General features: G+C 48.5%; 1 protein-coding gene across 3 annotated transcripts in view; it reads left to right on the top strand.

Moving 5' to 3' along the window:
• The window catches only part of MATN2 (matrilin 2), a 124,421-nt gene that overhangs the window by 25,564 nt on the left and 77,951 nt on the right, over nt 1-20,906 (top strand). For all 3 annotated transcript variants that reach the window (XM_081816291.1, XM_081816292.1, XM_081816290.1), the window contains exon 3: nt 14,117-14,686. In XM_081816291.1, the coding sequence (XP_081672417.1) occupies nt 14,117-14,686 (570 nt within the window). The remainder of the gene's footprint in view (nt 1-14,116; nt 14,687-20,906) is intronic.

A 20,906-nucleotide genomic window follows, 5' to 3' on the forward strand; every position in this document is an offset into this window, starting at 1 on the left:
CTGCAGGAGTAGATTTAATCCTGTTTCTATATAATTTTAGAAATATAAATATCCAGTCATTTTGCTTCAAGTCTTTTTTTCCAGGACTAACCTTTGAGAGATGAAAGAGAGTTCTAAGAACTCTTCAAGTCACAGTCCGATACTGGTTTCTTGTGTCACAGATGCCCAGATATGTACTAATTCCTTCATCCTTTCATTCATTCATCTCACAAAGAGTTGAGTCACCTAGCAGTGGGGGTCTTGGGAACACAGCAGGGAACAAAATAGGCAAAAATCCCTGACCTCATGGATCATGTATTCCAATAGAAGAGACAGATAATAAAAAATAAATAAGTAAAATATATATGAGAGAAGTTGGTAAATGCTACAGAGAAAAATAAAGCCAGAAAGAGGGATAGGAGTGCTGGGAGTGGGGGTGGGGAATTTTAGATTGTGACGGGGGTTAGGGGAGGCCTCACTGAGAGGGGGGCGCTTTCCACAGGCACCCGAAGGCGGGTGAGGGGATAAATCACTGAATCCAGAATGTTCCAGGCTGAGGGAACAGTGCTAAAAGCATGCCTGAAATGTTTAGAATTGCAATGCCAGTGTAATGTGGCTTGGAGAAGTAACATGCGGGCCTTTGGAGGCCATGTGTAGGACTTGGGCTTTTCTCTGAGAAAGATGGGAACCATGGGAGGGTTTTAAACAAAGGAGTGGGTGATTTCACTTGAGTTTAAAGAATCACTGTGGGGCACCTGGGTGGCTCAGATGGTTAAGCGTCTGCCTTCGGCTCAGGTCATGATCCCAGGGTCCTGGGATCGAGTCCTGCATCGGGCTCTCTGCTCCTTGGGAGCCTGCTTCTCCCTCTGCCTCTCTCTCTCTCTCGTCTCTCATGAATAAAAAAAAAAAAAAAAGAATCACTGTGGCTGCTGGACTGAGAACAGTTTGTAGAAGGGCAAAGGTAAATGCCAGTTGGGAAGCTAATGCCATCATTGCAGTGAGGGATGTTGGTGGAGGTGAGCGTCTCTGGAGTGTATGAAGGACTAAGGATTATTTTATTTTGTGGCAAGTCTCCCAAAACCTTCTTGAACAGTTCCAGTTACTGGGAATTTATAGATATAGCCAGCAGAGTTCCCTACAGTTACAACTAGGAACATTAATGTAATATAAAGTCATGCAGCTTGCACCCTTGTCTAGTTGTGGTGTGTAAGTTTGTTGTTTCCTGTAGAATAATCATGAAGAGTATGAGTTCTAGACTCAGATTCCTGCATTCAAATCCTGGCTCTACCACTTTCTAACAATGTGACCTTGGGCAAATTACTCAAAACTCTCTGTGCCTCGGTTTTCCCAGCTGTTAAATGGGACAACGGGTTGTTGTGAAAAATAAGGAGTTAATACACGTTCAACATTTAGCATTTTATTGATATATAACCATTGCTCAATAAATATTAGCTATCATTATAGATATGGATATAACCATTTATAAAGGTCAAGGAACAGTTCTATTTAACTTATTTAACACCATGGTGTAAACTAGACCCAACTAGAACTGGAAAGGAACCGAGGTGTCATTTAGTTCAACCCTAGAGATCAAAGTGACATAGCCAAAAAAGAAGAAGGTCATGTGGCTAATGTCACCTAGCTAATGGCAGAGCAGGGACCAGACCATGAATCTCTGGACTCCCAGGCCAGTGATTTCTGTGCTATGCCCTGTTGCTTCCATATAGCCTTCAACATAATACCAGGTGGGAATAATAATAATCATAACAACAATAATAAGTGATTTTTTTGACTCTTACTTTGTGCCAGGCACCATTCTAAGTACTTTACACACATTAACTTACTTAATCCTCATGACAACCCTATGAGTCATTGTCCCCATTTGGTAGAAGAGGAAACTGAAGTTAGAGCAGGTAACTTACCCAGGATGGGAAGTGTGTGTTGGATGAGGGAACGGGGGTGGCCTGAGAGTCAGGAGGCTGCCTTACCATTTTACCGCATGATCTATATTCTCCATTTGTGGAATAGGGAAATTTAATCCAGTCTTTAAGGTCCCTTTTCAGTTTTTTTGAAGATTTATTTATTTTACAGAGAGAAAGAGCATGCACGAAAGTGGGGGAGGGGCAGAGAGAGAGCATTTTCAAGCAGACTCTCTGCTAAGCACGGAGCCTGACGTGGGGGCTCAATCTCACAACCCATGAGATCATGACTTGAGCTGAAACCGAGAGTCAGACACTTACCGAATGAACCACCCAGGTGCCCCCCTTTTTAGTTTTAAAGTATGTGTATCCTAAGTACTTTGTGATTATCAGGTCTGTAACAAGTACCATTTTAGTTCATTAAACATGCTGTCTTATTAACTGATCTTCATTTTAATGATCAGCTGCAAGAAAGACTATTTGTAGAACAGCCTAGAAACCAAAGTCACCAAGGCTGTGAGGGATGCTTGAAATGTTATTCCTGGCTTCCATGGCAACCCTAACATAGGGCGTTAAGCTTAATGCAGTTGAGTACACCAGCTGGAGCTGAGTGTTCCCCCAAGCGCTGTGAGTGATGAGGACACAAATAGCTGGCTCAATAGTTTTCCTTTTGTGTAATACACTGTCTCAGTGTATTTTAGGGAGTGGAGGCCTAGGCCAAGTTAAATAAGGATGGAGGAAATGAAGCATTGTATCAAAGTGGAGAGAGGACAGTTTCCAAAGGAGTTGGAGAATGAGAACAGTCTAGGTGCCTGGGGGAGTCACTGTGGAGAGAAGGATGGAGAGGCATGCAGAGGTTTCAGGGGAGGGGAAGAGAGTTGGCCCTACTTCCACAAAGCTTGGAGCAACTAGACTGTCAGGTGAGCTCTGTGAAGAGGCCTGAGCATGCTCAGTTGTGTTTTTTTGTTCCAGTGTGTTTTGAGCGCTCAGTTGGAATCCACGGCGGATGAGTGAGTGGCAAGAAGGCAGACATGTTGAGGAGTTGAGGGCACCACCAGTGCGGGAAACAAAGCTCTCTAGGCATTTTAAGCAGAAAGGGATTTCGTACTGGGAGCGAGGTACTTACGTAACTGTTGGAAAGGTCGGAGAAGTGGAATTCAGAGCCATCACACAAGAACTCATGGCTGGAATCAGGATGCTACTGCCACCATAACGGCATCTATGAAGCTGGTGAGCAGATACTAGAACACCAAGCCTGTCGCTCTACAGCCCTACTTGCCAGCAGAAGCAGCCTTCCCTTTGCTTCCTCCTTTGTGAGTATATTTAATTGGTGGTACCTAATTGTTACCCAAAACCCTAGCGGCAAGGGCGTCTGGGAAGTATGGTTCTTGTCTTTTTCATTTCTGCAGTACTGGAAGCCTCCTGAGAGAGGTGAGAGTCAATGCCGAGTGCCAACTGACATTCAATCAATAGTTATTTCATTTGAAATCTGAATTAACCAGGCTGAGTGCTAGAGGTGGAGAAGTTGGGACACCTAAGAGAGATGAGTTTGGAGGGCCCAGCTGCTGACCTAAGCTCCCTGCTCCACCACTGAAAGTCCTTTGGGTAGACTCGCTCCAGGGTTAGCTAACAAAGGGGCAGAAACTCAACTCCTAAAGATGAAGGAATTGTCTTAAAATTCTCTCTGGTGCCTTCTCTATTACTTTATACATGGAAGACATTAATTTACATCTGAGACCAGACTGGGTTCTTGAATGGAAGGGAAAGCAAGGGGTGCGGGCCTGGAGAGACTGGTTCTGGGTTGGGTCAGGGATGAAGAAGAGTGAAGTCTGGGCTGACTCAGGAGCCCTTAGGATATGCCCTAAAGGAGGATGATAGCACATGTAAGACCCTTCAGTGGATCCCCACTGGCTCCTTAATGGAGTCCAAACTTCTTTTTTTTTTGTAAGTAAGCTCTACACCCAACGTGGGACTTGAACTCACAGCCCCAAGATCAAGAGTCGTATGCTCTACCAACTGAGCCAGCCAGGCGGCCCATGAAGTCCAACTTCTTAATAGGAGGCACATGCAGCCCTCCCTCCATGGCCCTGTCATCCCCATCGTGTCCTTTGAGATCCTGCCAAAACATACCCCATGCAGTCACCTGTGCCCACAGGTGCCCTACTCGGTTCCAGCCTCCACGCCTTTGCTCACACTGACCCTTTGCCTAAAGCACCCAGCCCAACTTTGCCTGGCCAACACCTGCTCCTCCGATAATCAGAGAATAATATTTTAAAATAACATAGTACCCATCAGCTTCTCCAGCAATCTCCCTGTCCACCATCTTGGGATCAGTGTCCTCCTCCAGGCTCTCGTTGCTTATGTTTTTCATGAATCTTATGAATCGGTCTCCTTTCAAAGGTTGTAAGGTCCTCCCAGGCTGAGGTTGGTTCTCGTACTGTATCCCCAGCACATAGCACAAAGAAGGCGGGTTCTTGGCATAACTCAGCCAAACCAAAATGATGAAAGAGGTGACTCCAAAGAGCAACTTTGTCTTTGCTGGTACAGGGCTGTGGAAACCTTCTGCCCCTTGCCTCCATGCGTGCCCACCCCCTCCCCTTCCAGGGACAGGTGTGCCAGACTCTGCCTCAGAGCCTCCTTTTCCTGGCTGGTATCTCGACCTGACCCTGCATCGCTCTTCACAGGTCTCTCTGCTTGGCTCCTGACTTCCATTAGCTGAACTACCAGAAAGCAGAGGAGGCAATTGCTCAATTTATTAAGTTAACCAGTTGATTCTTTCAAGCTGCCTACGCTGTTTTCCACTTTGCAGAGAGAAGAAATCACCTGTTCCCCAGTACTTTCTCCACTATCTCGTACTGGGGGGAGGGCAGGTTTTGTATGAGTGTGTGTGTGTGTCTGTGTGTGTGTGTAGTTTACGATTTTAAGATATGAAGCATTTCTCAATTTGAGAAAGGAAGAAAGACAGTGAGAGGGGTTTTGATGGAGAATACCAAACTTACTCTGAACCTATTCAGTCAAGCTCAATGAGTTTTAAAACCATTGATTATTTCAGGGCTTCTTTATACTTTATCAATTGGGAGAATGCCTGTTTGTATGACAAACTCTAAGAGAAGTTGTGAGGGGGCATTTTTTTTTTTTTTAGTGAAACTTTAGCAAACTTCTGTACCTTGCAAGGAAATTCAGTTCATTGGAATTTGTTTTCTCCAGGGCTAAACTGGGGCAGCTTTCTCTTTGGCTCCTTTGCAAAGAAAATTGTCCAGGGTTCTGGAAACCCCAGTTGTTGAGCCTCGTATGATGTCTTTTCTTTCAGCTCATGTAACAGTTACTAAAGGAGGCTGGTGTGATGTGGCATGGTTTTGCTTGTTTTCTTTTCCATTTTGTTGGCTCCTTGGTGCACACTCCCCGAGGGCCTTACCGAGTTGTGCTCCTAAAGGAATTTATGACAGTCAGCAGGACGACTGAAATTTAAGCTGGTGTCAATCCAGAATCCCTCCTTGCTACCCAAAAGATGCAAGCTCATTCACCAGAACCTTCTTTAAAAAGGAACAACAAAAAAATCTCCTTGTGACATTGGAGAATATATTTTTGCATGAAAGCTTCCCAGGGTGTGTTTCCAGAGCCAGAGAGCATCCATCTCCCCCAGCCACATTCATCTCTGTCTGCTCTGCAAATGTTCTCCGTGATAGTAGCCTGAAAAAGTGTCCGCAGAGCAAACCTGACAGTACTGAAATTTCAGCTGCAGCCCGTGGACTTTGGTTCTGCTTTGTGGGTGTTGGAAAGAACTAAATAGAATAAGGGTTGACATTCTGACCCTATCTCATGCGTTCTTGAGAGAAGCACGTGGTACGTGGCGTCTTGAGTGGTATCCACTGCTTTTGGCACAGCTCAATGGGACAAGCAGGCCTATGGTAAAGAACACACAGAAGGGAAAAGAAAACTAGAGGGGCTCTGAAGCCCCTATTTCCTTTCCCCTAGCCATCTTCTACCTTCTTCCCCAACCAGGCATTCAAAGCAGGGTGAATGGGGGCAGAGGGGGAAGTCCATGGAAATCCCCTCCATCTGGATGTACTTGTTACTCTTCTCCTCAGGAGTTGGCCAAGAGGTAGAGCATGTATTTGTTCTATATTTTTGCTGTTCGTGTCTCCTCGTTCAGAATTAGTCTCTGGCGACTATTCTTTATGGTCGAGGGTTAGGCTCTTCTGGCTAAGCGTATGTTATGACCAGGATTACCAACTAATGATTCACCTTCCCCTGCCTCATTCTGCAAGCTTCTGTATGCTTGTCTCACCGAAACCCCAGATGGTAGCCCTCTGAGGCCAGGGACTGCATCTTCTCCCTGTCAGCATCCCCACAGCTCCAGACGGTATCAGGGGATCCCTTCCTAAGACTGTATTTTGCCCATAGTGCCTTCAGTTCACTACCTTCTGGGTACCAGCCCTGAGCGAGGCATGGGTGACACGAAGATGAATAAAGCGCAGCTGTGACCTCGGAGGTTTGTCCTACTGTTTTGTGGGTTTGCAGGCTGGTAAGTATGGTGTTTGTGGGATGACATCATTGCACGCTGTCATTAATAGTGCTTACTGTCCGCCTTGCCTGGTGATGCAGAAGGCACTTTTGGACACAGAAGGGCGCAGCAGGTGAATCCGGGGGGCTAAGGCATGGTGCTGCTTCCCAGGAGCTGGCCCAGGGCAGAGAGTGAAGAGGACATGTACACGAGGGGGATGTGTCTTGAGTTGACCTTTAACTCCTGGGGCTTGTCCAGTCCCTGCTGCCAGTCCTCCTGAGATTTTGTCCAGGGAAAAATGTGTTAACTGGCAATGAGGAGGGTCGCTGGGTAAGGCTCTTCTCTGGGACATTTTCCTGTTCAAAGGAGACTCTTTACATTAGGTCACCTACTGGGAAGCAGGGGCCACAAGGACACAGGTACTAGTGTCAGACTGGCGTGGGTCTTAAATCTGCATTCCACCGCCACTCATTTGTCCCATCCCAGTGGTCTGGGTATTCAAACTCTAAGCCTCAGAATTGGGGGTAACAATGGTGCCTCCCTTATTTATTTTCTGAACCTAATTGAAAGGCAGGACATATCTGACATGAACAGGATCTAACATTCGCACAGAATGTGGATCAGAACACGTGAAAAAACCCAGGATGTATGGTCGCCATATTTATAAGGTCTCTCCTGATCTTAGGAAGGGGTCCCCTGATACCGTCTTCTCCTCTGGACTCTTGGATCTGTCGCCAGGGTCTCCCTGGCTCACATGCCCCTTGGGATAGAGTTCTCAGATGCCTTGTGTCCAAGAATCACCTGAAGGAATTACAAGTGCAGATTACTGGGCACAAGCCCCAGAGTTTCAGATTCACTGGGTCAAGTGTGCTGCCTGGGGCTTAGCATTTTAAATACACACCCGAGTTGTCTCTGATGTCATCAAGACATTGAGGATACTGCTGTGGGTGTTCTATATTATATCTCCACTGACCAGCTCTCCCAGCTCATGGAGGGGGATCTGCACCTTCTCTCTTCCCTGCCTTCCCACCCCTCCCAGTCATAAGTGCACATCAAAGGGATGATGGAGCATCACGCCTGACACTATGTGGGTACCAGGGATTCATAGAAGATGCCACTTGTGGTTGGGTAGCCCCATGCATGAGATGCTGGGAGGAACATGCGCAGATAGAGGTAAATGGGGCAGGTACCAGGAGGCTCAGAGGAAGGCCTGATTTTGGCCAGTGTTGGAGGGCTGGGCATCTAAGAAGGGTTTTCAAAAAATAGGTGACCACAGGGTTGAGTCTTAAGCTGAAGAGGCAGCCCAGACAGGATGTAGGGAACTACAGACCATTTGATATCACTGGGGTATAGGGTAGAGGGCATGGAGTGCTGGGCTAAAGTGTTCATTAGTTCATTCTCCCATGAACATTATTGACCTTGCTGTCAGTGAACCTTAGAGTGGTGGCTTTTGAAGAAATTGCTCTGCTGAAACAGCATCCTGAGAACTTACAGCTGCCACATTCAGCTACGGTGACTCTGATCAAGGAAGCTCACCAAAATATTCATGAATAGGAAATTTCTGTAAAGAGGGGAAGCGTGAGTTCCATTGGTCAGGAGAGTCTCTCTATTCTCTCAGGTGAGGAAAGCCATTGATGAGATGGTTGGGGCATTAAGATGGGGGCAGGGGATCTAATGGGCCTGATTGCAAAGTGTCAGGTTGGCAAATTGGTTTCACTCCCTAGTGGAGGCACCAGGTGGAGGGAACTCGGTGCTGTGTTAGGAGCTGTGCTGTGGCTGAACTTCGATTCTGAGACTGGGATTGATTAGGGGATCTCACAGGCGCCAGCACTGGAAGCCTGGGGGACAACGTGCAAAGCTTGGGATCTGCCATCCTGCCTTGAGATTTTATCACATGACTGGTTGTCAATCCAGATGTTCTTTTCCTATGGCTTATACACTTGGGTTTTTGAGCCTTGTGTGCAGGGCTTGACATTTATACCAATTAGGTTTCATCTTGTTAGCTTTGACTCATTATTCCTGCCCTCAGAAATCCTTTCTGCCCCTGACTCTGTTGTTCAGCTTATTAGCCATTGCTCCCTGCATCTCGTATATAATGGTGTATAGAGAATCATAAGTGCCCCAGAATTTGGAAACATGTTTGGAAAATCTTACCAAGTGGGGAATGATTTGCTAATGAGGCCAAGGTATGTTTTAGATGCCATGAAGTAGTCCAGGGTGTTTCCCTAATAAAAGGTAATCAAGTTTTCAGGGTATTCCCTAGTGGTTCTTTAGGAAGATGTGAGTAGAGCATAATGGACTCAAAGAAGGCCATAGCTCATCAGCAGCACTGTCGCATGTCTGGCAGGAGGTCCTGCAGCAGCTGGTGACTGACTAATAAGGGGATTGGAGAGGGAGGATTGGACCGTCGTCTTTCCAGCCCAGGCCAAGGAGCACATGCCCCAGTCAGGTGCCCTAAATACAGGGGAGTTTCCGGTTAAGTCACATTGGGGGCAAAAATGAAAAAATAGGCTAACTTGCCTCTGAAATGTCCATGAAATCACTTCTAAGTCCTAACAACTAGTCACACTCTGGAGGCACGTGTCAACAGAGCCACACGAAGCAGCCCTAGGGGCCACATGTCAGGCCTCTGTGGGCACCTCTGAGGCCACACTGAGCATGACCCTGGGTCGAACTGCACTGCCCTTCTACTCGGCAGTCTCTTTCTCTCTGGCTGTCCGTCTTTGACCAGCCCATATACTTCAGTTCACAGACGCCAAATGCCTTCAAAGCCCACAAGTTGGGCAAACAAGTGTCCCTTACCGTTGAACCTGAGCCAGGACAATTTTAAGTAACATTCCCACACCAGCAGGATTCCAGTGTGCAACCCTAGAATGATTTTCTCTGCTCAGGGTTGCAGACTTGTCACTAATCAGCCTCCTTGTGCCTCTGGGATGCAATCTCCTCGGCTCTCCCTCACACCTGCCCCATCCTGCAGTTTCCCCTGGCGCCTTGTTCCTACTGGCCTCTCAACAAGCACTTGTCGGGGGAGTGAGAATGGGAATGACCGGCAACCTGGTGTACGGAGCTGCTGCTATTCAGGGAGGCAAGCATCTGTTTTATCATTCTATTACATTTTTAAAAATGCAAATAGGCATGTAGCAGGCAGAAGTACTTGGCAGGAGGCAGGCAAGTTGGAGCCACAGCTTTCAGGCTGGGATTCCAGGGAAGGAAAGAACTGACCCCAGAAAGCAGGTGCGGTCCCGGGGCATCTTGGGTATGCTGAGGATGGCGGGTCTACAAGGACAAAATCCTTCCTGAGTATTGCTTGGCGGTTAAAAGCACGGGCTACAGAGCCAGACAAGGTGGGGTCAGATCCTGGCTCCCCTACTTCCTAAGTGTGAGACCCTGAGCTAGTTATTTAGCCTTTCTAGGCTCACTGTCCTCAGCTGTAAAATGGGAATAGTAACAGTACCTACTCGCTAGGGCGGGTGTAAAGAATAAATAAGCCAACACCTGGAAAGTATTCAGAACAAGTGCTCAACAAAGAGTAGCTATAGATTATTATTATATTCTTTTGAGTTTCACAACATCCCTGGGAGGTATTATTATCACCATTTCACAGAAGAAGAGCCTGAGGGTCAGAGAGGTCAAGGAGAGGCTCAAGACCACATGGGCAAAAAGTGGCAGAGGCTGGACTTACACTGAGGTCATAGGACTATGTGTCACTTCACTAAGCATTTCGGAGCCCCTTTTGAGTCTCTGCGTGAAATCATTTTACCCTTGTTATAGATATTCACATACTTTCCTTCTCCAAGCATGCTTTGATCTTCCCAGGCAGATGGCACCAAATATTTGCTGTACAATTCTACAGCCCTGATTGAATTTACCCAGAGCAAGGAGGCTGATTAGTGACAAGTCTACAACCCTGAGCAGAGAAAATCACTCTAGGGTTGCACACTGGAATCCTGCTGGCGTGGGAATGTTACTTAAAATTGTCCTGGCTCAGGTTCAACAGTAAGGGACACTTGTTTGCCCAACTTGTGGGCTTTGAAGGCAAGCTGACAGAACTGAAGTGCAGTAGACCAGGTCCAGACTGTCACTTTGTGGTTCAAGGGATGACATCTTATGATGTGCCCACAAACCCTCATCCCATGCTATTGAAAGTCTGTCATGAGGGGCCAGAGGAAGATTGTGTGCTCTTCTCCCAGGCTAGGGAGACAGGGATGCTGTTTATCAGAACCAGTTTGTGGAAGGGACACACACAGAGGAGAGTCCATTTTCTGGAAACACCTCTTAGCAGTCCCCATATGGAAAAGCTGTGGGGCTCTTCCCAAGCATCTGTAGAGCTCATATTGTAAGGCCACCTGTATGGAGAATTTTCCAACGTGCCCACCATGAGATGGTGGAAGAGCCATCAGTATAGTCCCAGGACTGACCCTAATGAGTCGTCATGTCTCTGAGCATCAGTTTCCCCTTCTGTAAAGTGAGTGACTTGGACTTTATTTAGACGCCGCCAGCTCTAACAGTTTATTAGTCTATGAGTCTGTGAACCAAAGTTCAAAAGTGGCCATACATCTAGAATCTGTGACTCTATTAGCAGGAGCCACACCTACTCTAGAACTTTTTGACTTTGTGGTTTTCATCCACCTGCTTGAACTGACTGCTCTGGTTCAATCCCTTCCACCTGAAACCTTGCTCCACCACCCAGAATTCCATTTAATTCCACAAATGTTGACTCAAGACTGACTCTGTTCCCAACTACATGGTTGGGAAGATGAATGAGACTAGTTTCCCACTTTGGGGAATTCACAGTGAGATGGTGAGGTCCAGACTTGCCAGAACGTCTTTTCTCCAGAGATCTCTCTAGTACCTAAACTAGTGGTTCTCAAAGTGTGGTCTCTGGACCAGCGCCATTGACTTCACCTGGGAACTTGCTAGAAATGCAGATTTTTCTGGTGCCACCCTAGATCTACAGGGTCAGAAGCTCTGGAAGTGTGGCTCACCGATCTTAGTTTTTAATGCTCCTTCAGGGGATTGGGAGGCACCTCCAGTTTGAGAACCACTGAACTGGTCCTCTCGGGGACAAGCTGCAAGACTGGTTCTGAGCCCTTAAGGGATCTGAGAGGTTGTCTTGAAGAAAACTCTGTTACCTGGGCTTCGAGGCCTCACTTTCCACTCATAGTCACAGGTCCCTTGGAACCTCCAACAACATTTTAAAACTTTGTGGTGTTTTTGTAAATGCCCAGGCATTGTGGAAATGATACACTTGTTTTGATGGGAACTAATCCAGTTTAGCACATCATTCCCCATGGAACCTCCAGGCTTCCCTTTAAATTGACTGTGATGCTTGATGGGATGTTGATACTGTGACTAAGACCCACAGCAAGAATCCCAACCCCAGAGGACCTCCTGCTTCCAAACTTCTCCAGAGGAAGAGTTCTTAGGGGGCCAGTCTGCTGTCTCCTCTCCCCCTTCCAAGCAGCCTTTCCTTCATATCTCCCTTTGTCTGAGCCCGGTTTCAGTTCCCCTCAGCAGGCAGAGGTTCCTGGGCCACATTCTCCCTGCTGTAAGCTCACACATCAGTGGTGGGGTGTGGGTGGCTCCTGGAGAGGGGCCAGCCTGGGCTCTGGGACCTGCGGGTCTGTCATCCATGGCTCTGACCAAGGGCTGTATGCTAGACCATAGGCACCTTTGCAAATATTAGAAGAGGCACCCCTTCTAGGTGCTTCTCAGGGTGGGTGCAGCCCTGGGGGCTCAGGGTTGGGCTGGATTTCAGTCACTTGCCTCCTAGGGCAGGTGTCTGTGGGCAACATGGACTACACGGCCAGGAACAGCAGGCTTCTCCCCTGGAGCCTGGGCCCAGCTGGAGAGAAGTGGGGGGCAGTGTGGGCAGACAAGAGGGTTCCCACACCCGGGGCCCAAGGCCACCCTCTTCCCCCTGAATTCTCACTACTGCCTAATGTGGTGGGTGTTGGTGTGTCTCCATATAGGTTTTTTCCTACATTAGAAGAGATTTTCCAATATTTGGTGCCTCCATTTTCTCATGTATCCTATGGGTATGACACCCTACTTTCCTCTTCAGAGCTTGTTCTGAAAATCAAATGAGACCATAGTGATGAATGCGCTCTGGAAAAAGGATCTGAAAACATCCCACAAATGTCAGGTTTTATATTGATATTTCTCCCAGAGTCCTCAAAGGCGGTTTCTGGGGCCTCTGGTTTGAGAAACTCACCTTGAACTCACACAGCCCCATGTTAGACGTAGGTACAGCACAAGGTTGGTCTCCTACCAGGATGCTGGTGTTTGGGGGTGCTTCCTTGCCCCCAAATTGGAAGACTTACGAGGCCACAGTGGACGAGGTGTGTGTGCAGGCACTTGGGGCGAGTCAGAACCTGGCAAGCCGGCCCGGACAGGATGACTACATGGGCCTTCCCCACTTTTCATTTTGATGACTGGGTTCACTGTTCCATATTTGGCTTTCTCTCTCTTTCTTGCAGTTGTGGTGATTGGGATTTAGGGAAAGCATTTGGGATCCCTTTTCTAATCCCTGTCAAATCTGGATTTAGCTACAGAGTCTGGGAAGGGGAGGAGGGCCTCCCCCCATCCCCCGCCCCTGGCTGAAGGCAGTAGCTTGGAACATCGGAGAAATTCCAATAGGGAGGCCCAGCCTCCACCCTCTGAGGCAGGAGGCCTCTCTTTTCATCCCCTATCAGCCTCTTCCCAGAATGTGATGAGTTTCGTCCACAGACTCAAACCCCTTCTAGCCTTCTTGTTTGGGGGCTCTGAAGGAATAAGTATGGTGGGGGTAGGGGAGAGACTTAACGTTTGCCTGTTTCCCATTTTACAGTATCTTTGGTTGAAATGTCTCTTGGTCAGTCCCTTTTCCAGTTCCACGATGCCCCCCACCCCAGTTGAGGTTGCGTCCCCCTCTCAGACAGATTAGTGCAGCAATGGTCTGCATCACCCTCAACTGACTTATTATGTCACCTCCCTAGAGGCCAGCTAAGGGACATAGTATGCTGCTACTGTATTCTGCCCATCGCCTCTGGCATCACGCACCCACTTCTCAGGCCCTTCATGGCGGGCTTCAGGTTACCTCCAGCTCCATTCCTATCTGCACCTCCTAGCGGTTTCTTTGTCCCTCATTCCATTTCCGCCATATTCCTGCCATCTTAAGCTTCTGCTCATGTGTCTCTCTCCATGTGTTTCCTTCTCTCGATCCAAACATTGCATAAAACTAGTTCATGTCCTGTCCCCTTGACCCCAGCGCACTAACATCCCTGTTCTCTGAACATCCAGTGACAGCACCACACTGCTTCACTTGTTCCATTAGTTAAGTTCCCAAGGTAGATCGTAAGCTCCTTGACATTGGTTATTGGCTTGTTGTATAGTCCCTGTAGTATCCAGCCAAGCTTATGTGGCATGCAGTAAATAATCAAATCGTGTTGACCCTGATCAGGTGTTTTCCCATGTAAAAACTGTATGGATGACTTTCTAGGAACTGAAGTGTTCGTTTATCTTGCAAAAATAAATAGTATCTGTTTGTAGCCAATACTCATGATCACCCGGTCATGCATCTTGTACCCTTAAAGCTTCCCCGAGTGGGGAAGAAAAACCAGGGAAGATTGGAATTCTGAAAGGTGATCCCCCAGCCCTGGGATTTCCAGTAACAGCCAGCCTGCACTGGCCCTTGGCGCTCCTCTCATGAGTTTGACCTCTCCTCTTTCCCCAGAGAGCTCCTGTGAGAATAAGCGGGTGGACCTGGTCTTCATCATCGACAGCTCCCGCAGCGTCAACACCCATGACTATGCCAAGGTCAAGGAGTTCATTGTGGACATCTTGCAGTTCTTGGACATTGGCCCTGACGTCACCCGGGTGGGTCTGCTGCAGTATGGCAGCACCGTCAAGAACGAGTTCTCCCTCAAGACCTTCAAAAGGAGGTCTGAAGTGGAGCGCGCCATCAAGAGGATGAGGCACTTGTCCACGGGCACCATGACGGGGCTGGCCATCCAGTATGCCCTGAACATTGCATTCTCAGAAGCAGAGGGGGCCCGGCCCCTGAGGGAGAATGTGCTGCGGGTCATAATGATCGTGACCGATGGGAGGCCACAGGACTCCGTGGCTGAGGTGGCTGCAAAGGCGCGGGACACCGGCATCCTGATCTTTGCCATCGGTGTGGGCCAGGTGGACCTCAACACACTGAAGGCCATCGGGAGTGAGCCACATGAGGACCACGTCTTCCTAGTGGCCAACTTCAGCCAGATGGAGTCACTGACATCCGTGTTCCAGAACAAGTTGTGCAGTAAGTCCTGCTCTTCCGTGGCTCTTTCAGGGGGAATCATTAGGATTTCGTCTTTCATCTTCCAGTGTAGATTCTGTGCTACCTCGTCCCAGGTACTGCCCTGGTAAGGGTGTTTGGCAAAGGCCAGGATAGACACAGCGTTCTCTTGGGGTTACACACTGGCCAAGGAGACAGATAGTAAGGATATAATGACACAGATACGTAAGTAACTGCCGTTTTAACAGTGGCATGGAGGAAGAATTCAGGGCAGGACCTAACCTTGGCCAGGGTGCTCAGGGAGAATTCCCTGGGAAAAGGACGGTCAAACCCAAGCTGCTGAATGAGTACGAGTAGATAGGTGAAGTTTTTCTCCAGCACATTGGACTGCCTGGCATTCCCTAAGTTAGAGTTCACGAGTTGGAGTAGAGATGGGAACCGGAGGGCAAAAAAAAAAAAATACCATAATGTCTCCTTGGATGGGGTCGAATACCAAGCAGTATTGCCCCACAGTGATACGAGTGGTGGAGGTTTTCTCCTCAGAGCGGCCCAGTGCACAGGGAGGACGGAGCTGCGGTCCCCTCCTTCTGCAAGGGGGATGCCTCCCCACGTCCTTGAGCCACTTCTGCTGCGGGCTCTTCCGCCCTCTCTTGCTTTCCAACCCTACTCTCCACAAGGTTTTGCTCTCCTTCCTTGCTGGACGGCTCTCAGTGACCTGCGCCCGGAGCTTCTGCCTCAGCTTTTCCCTGTGGGCCGACTTGCCCTCCTTCCAGTTGCCTGCTTCTGCCCCTGGCCTCCTGCCCTTTCCTCCTCCAGGAGGGCAGGGGCCCAGGCGGCACACCCAGTCTCCTCACTAGTCCCTGGAAACTGGAAACGTGCCTCCTGGCCTGGTAAACTGTCCAGTCCTGCCTTGCCCACCTCCATTTGTCCCTGTCCCCTCCAACTGCCATGCTTCTTTGATGGGAAAGCAAAAGGAAATGTCTATTTTGAAAGGACTAGTGTTCCCCAGGAGTATCTGTGGAGAATGAGCTTAAGGACTAGACTCATCTCCAGCTCCTCTGGAGCAGGACCCTGGCCCTCTGGGGGCTCTGAAGACTCTGACCCTGTTCTCAGACTCTGACACAGCCTAAGGACCCCCGTTCCCCTGACCAAAGCCTCAGGGAGGAAAAACTGCGTTTTGCTGTGTCTTAAAAAAAAAAAAAAAATTCCCTGAGAACTAACATCAAAAAGCAGAGACTCCATTGTTTCTTGATTCCCAAATCAAAAGATTTACTTAGAAAAATAAATAAATAAATAAAACCAATGCTCTGAAGGCAAAAGAACTTTTTTCTCTGCAGTGTCACTTGGAGAATTTTCAAAAGTGCCATTAGGCCCGGGCGCTGCAGAAGGGCGGTCCTCTGGCCGAGAGTCACCCCGTTGACTTCAGCCAGTAGAATGCTCTGCAAACATGTTAAGGTTTATGACTTTAAATGACTTCTGCAGAATTTATGTTCCCTTTTCCTGGAAATATTAAAACAGAAACTGGTTCCGTAACCGTTTTGATGGGTTTATTCATTTGTCTCGGAAAATGTCAATGGAGGCGTTCTTTCAGAAGCGCTCTGGATTGATCGCAATCCAGATGAGGCGGAGGCTGTGTGCTTGTCTGAAGAACCTTCCATGCGTGCTTTATGGTCAGGCAGCAAAATTAAAAGGCCTTTTCGATCCTCCTCTCCACACTTTGTAGTCATCCCGAAGCTCTAAGAAAATACCAGTATTATGCCATTCGTTGGTTTGTGTGGCCTGAGAGCAGAATCCCCCTGCCCGCCCGCCCCGCAGGAGACCAGCTCCGCTCCCGCCGCATCGCGGGTGTCCGCAGACCCGCCAACCCTCTTAAAGGGTTGAGGAGGCCCCGGGGCCTCTTTATCAACCGTGCAGTAAAGAATGCAGTAACTAGTATTTGTAAAGCACTCGCCTTCTGTTCTTGTATTGGATCCTCACGAAAATCTGGGGGAGGCAACACAACAGCATCCCTGCCTCTTTGCATCTTCATAAACTGCTCAAGTGAATTGCCCGAGAACAAACAGCCAGGCGTCGGTGGGTTCTGCTTCCAAAGTTCTGGCTCACTTCATTCCTCCGCACGTCGGGGGGTGCTAAATTCCTCTTTTAAGGTAAACCATTTTCTGACGCCCTCCCCCACTCAGCCACGCTAGGTAAATCAGCTTTGAGGTTGGCATTCGTCTCAGAATTTGACCGGGAGCCTTTGTAGGATTGGCGGGGGGTGGGGGGTGGCGGGAAGCAGACTCAAAGCTCAGCGTCGCCCCCTGCCGGCTGTACGGTACTTTGCAAATCTGTAAAATGGGGATTTTACCTCCAGACTCCATGTGTGAACGGGCGTTATCAACTGTAGAGCTCTATTCAGTGTGCACCGTGTTGTGTGTGATTGCAGTCAGCTACACGGAGGACCAGCAGGCGAGGCAGATGGCCTCAGTTTTGATCTGCACTCCAATTATCAGACATCAGCAATGAGCATCTTCCAAGTTCCAGGCATCTGTGAGGTTTTGGAAGTTTCATTTGTTCCTTAACCATCAGTTGAACTACACTCTGAGAAAAACAGCTAATTTTGTCCTGGGTTAGGCACTTTCCATTTGTCCTTTCATTTAATACTTGTAACAGGCTTATGAGGCAGGTGCTGTTATTATTCCCATTTTACAGAAGTGGAAACTGAGGCTTAGAAAGGATAAGCAACTTCTGGGGCGCCTGGGTGGCTCAGATGGTTAAGCGTCTGCCTTCAGCTCAGGTCATGATCTCAGGGTCCTGGGATCGAGTCCCGCATCGGGCTCCCTGCTCCTTGGGAGCCTGCTTCTCCCTCTGCCTCTCTCTCTCTGTCTCTAATGAATAAATAAATAAAATCTTAAAAAAAAAAATTAAAACATTAAAAAAAGAAAGGATAAGCAACTTCAAATAGCAGGGTTGGAGACTCAGATTTCAGGCTCTCTGGCCCAAGCTCTTAACCTCCAGGTGCCAGGCCCGAGGGTTTCAGGCTGGTGGGAAGGTGCTCTCATCATAGAAAAATGGGATGGCAGCTATCCAAAATGTGCATTTTGGAAAGTCACCTGGCACTGAGGGACCTCTGATCAGAGAACACCTGGGTCTCTCTAGGGGCTCCAGGAGGGCTTTAGAAAGGAGATGATAATAATAATCATTACCATTTACCATATCAATATATAATATATATCATAATACTAATGTGCTGGTTTGAGCTATTAGCATATGTTAACTTATTTTATTCACACAATAAATCTGTGAAGTAAGTGCTCTTACAACTCTCATTTTACAGAAGAGGAAATTGAGACCCAGAGAGGTTCAATGACTTGTCCAAGGTCACACAGCACTGTGGTAGAGTTGAGATGTAAGCCCAGGCATTCTGGCTCAGAGCCTACATCTTGATCGCTATGTGCTACATACACTTGACAGATGAGTAGGAGTTTCCTGGCTACTTGGGGAGGTGGGGTTGCACCACGGGCAAGAAGCCAGGAAAGGAAAGATATTTTCGATTGATTTTTCTATGTCATTGAAACAATAACAACAGCAGCAAAGAACTAGTCCAGATTCTCTCTTAGTTGTAACCTGCTAAGGAGACATGACCCACAGTTTGAAAAATGCAGACGAAGGGGTAGGCAGGGAAGGGGAGGCCATGGTACAGCTAAGGAGAGGATTTCAGAGGGAAGAAGGACTGAGGCTCTGTGCTTCCAGCAGAGCTGAAAAACGCTGCTGGATCTGTGGATCGGAGGAGACAGGCAGTCTTTCTGTGTGATCAAAGCAGGAAACTTTATTGTAAAACTAGGAAGAGTTCAGGCTCTGGAGCCAGACTGCCCTTGAGTGGGAGACCTGGTTCTGGCTCTCACTGGCTGTGTGGACGTGAACTTGGGCACAGCGGTGGCTTTATATCCATGGGCAGTAAATTCCCACACCAGCCACAGCAAGGGGAGAATGCTGAGGTTGCATTCTCAGGCCACCCCTGAGAGCACCAGAGAGACTTGGAAACAAGGTATCCTGTGAATTGAGGCCCTGTCTACAAGATGACCAAAACCTACACATCCTGGGGCCTACCATTTTTGCCACCCAGGGAGAGAGGACACTGAATCTAGGGACTGACAAACACAGGTCTATCCTGAGCTTTCTGATGACTCACCGTAATCTGGGCAGGGCTGCTTTTAACTAACCTCTTGCTACCTGTTTGATCAGCCATGCCTGGTATTTGGAGCCTGGAGGCTGGTGGTTCCTATCCTAATAGCCCCACCCCACCCAGGTCAGGCACAAATTAAGGCTCTAATAGTGTTCCTAAGACACACCTTTCATGAAGCCTGGGCAAAATCTACACTTATTAGAGCCCTTTGGGGCTCTGGTGTTAAGTGGGAGACAAGACTGCTTCAACAAAGGTGTAAGTGTTCCTCTCCAGACCCCTAGTCAGCCCTAGCATTCCTTTGATCATTTATGCATTTGTTAATAAGCATTTATGCACATTCCTATTTCCTAGTTTAAAAAAGCCCAATCCCGCCAATGACCTAGTCTGCTGATTAGAGACTCCTTCCTCAGAACACAAAGCCTTGACCCAGTTGCAGCCCATGAGGCCTTCTGGAGGCCAGTGGAGCGGGCAGGATGATCGCCCCCCTCTTCAATCCCACCACAGAGGCCCGTCCCACGGGGCAGCTGATGTTCTTGGAAACACCAGTCAGGCATCCATAAAATTTTACAGATGGAAAATTTTCATTTTATCTTAGTAAAAATGGTGGGGATTCTTCTGCTTGAAAATAACAGAAATTCAGTTTGAACCAGCTTTTGGGGTGGGGGAGCTTGTATTATATTACCTCATGGAAATCAGGAGAAGAGTAATGAATGACAGCCCCACTTTCTCTCTACCTTCTCCCTCTGCCTCCCCTTCCTCTCTGTTCCGTGAGCAGAATGCATGCATCCTGTCAGCCCCCCACATGTACTAGCCCTCTGTTTAAGCCCCCTTTTCCTCAGTTCTAGCTCCCGGATGCCAAGAAAGGACTCTGATTGTCACACCCTGTGCCAGTCAGTGGCATCCAGGAGGGGGCTGCCTCATACCAACATGTCTCTGCAGTCCCCATGCATTTGAGGTGAGAAGGAAGAGCAGTTTCTAGAAAAGGGGGGACACCTAGACACCACTCATGCCTTTATTCCACAGGTAAACAAACAGGTCGAAAAGGGCTACCCAGCTTACCTGATTCTCCCTCATTCAGGCAGAGGGGAGCCAGAGCACAAGCCTGGCTTCGCACCCAGTGCACTTTCCACTATACCAAGTTACAGTCTCCTGCTTCCCATTCTTTTACAGCACGTGGCCAACACAAGCCTTAGTAACGAGCTGTCACTCCAAAACCCTCTGCAGTAGTTCTTGTAATTTCCCCATTTGACAGGTGAAGAAAGTGGAGTTTAGGGAAATTAAGTAATTCATCCAAAGTCATATCGAGTGGTGAGGCGGAGTGTTCAGGCAGTCTGCTTCTCGGGGCCACCTTCTTCACTCCGGTGCTGTCTGCTGCCAGTGGGTGTTTGCTCTGCCTCACATCTCCCGTCCCCTTGCTTCGTCTGCCAGGGTCCTGGTGAGAAGACAGGCGCCAGGCTCATCACCGGGGCCTCGCACCAGCGGAAACCTGCTGTGTGGTTGGTTGCCTGGACTTGAGACTTCCTTCATTACGGAGGAGAGGGACACGTGGAGAGTTCCTCGGGAACACCCCCATGCCTGCAGGTCACTGGGCTCCAGCAGTCCCGGATAGGAAGAGAGCCTTCCAGGGTGCAGGGCAAATGCAAATTAAAAGCAGAATGATGATTTTCCACTCATGAGACTGTCAGAAACTTAACATTTTGATAATCCCGAGTGCTGAAGCTTTGGGGGGCGTGGGAAATGTTACTCTCGTGCACTGCTGGTGTGAGCCACCTTGCAAGGCAATTAGGCCACATCTATTCAAACTAGGACCCAGTCCTAGCGAAACAACTGCTTGCACCTGTGCTCAGGGAGATGTGTTTGAGAATGGTCGTCACAGGCGCCTGGGTGGCTCAGTCGTTAAGCGTCTGCCTTCGGCTCAGGTCATGATCCCGGGGTCCTGGGATGGAGCCCTGCATCGGGCTCCCTGCTCGGCGGGAAGCCTGCTTCTCCCTCTCCCACTCCCCCTGCTTGTGTTCCCTCTCTCGCTGTCCCCCTATCTGTCAAACAAATAAATAAATAAAATTTATTTATTTGACAGAG

The sequence above is a fragment of the Leptonychotes weddellii genome, chromosome 4 (assembly GCF_054177405.1).
Source record: "Leptonychotes weddellii isolate Sample4059 chromosome 4, ASM5417740v2, whole genome shotgun sequence".
Classification (NCBI taxonomy): Eukaryota; Metazoa; Chordata; class Mammalia; order Carnivora; family Phocidae; genus Leptonychotes; species Leptonychotes weddellii.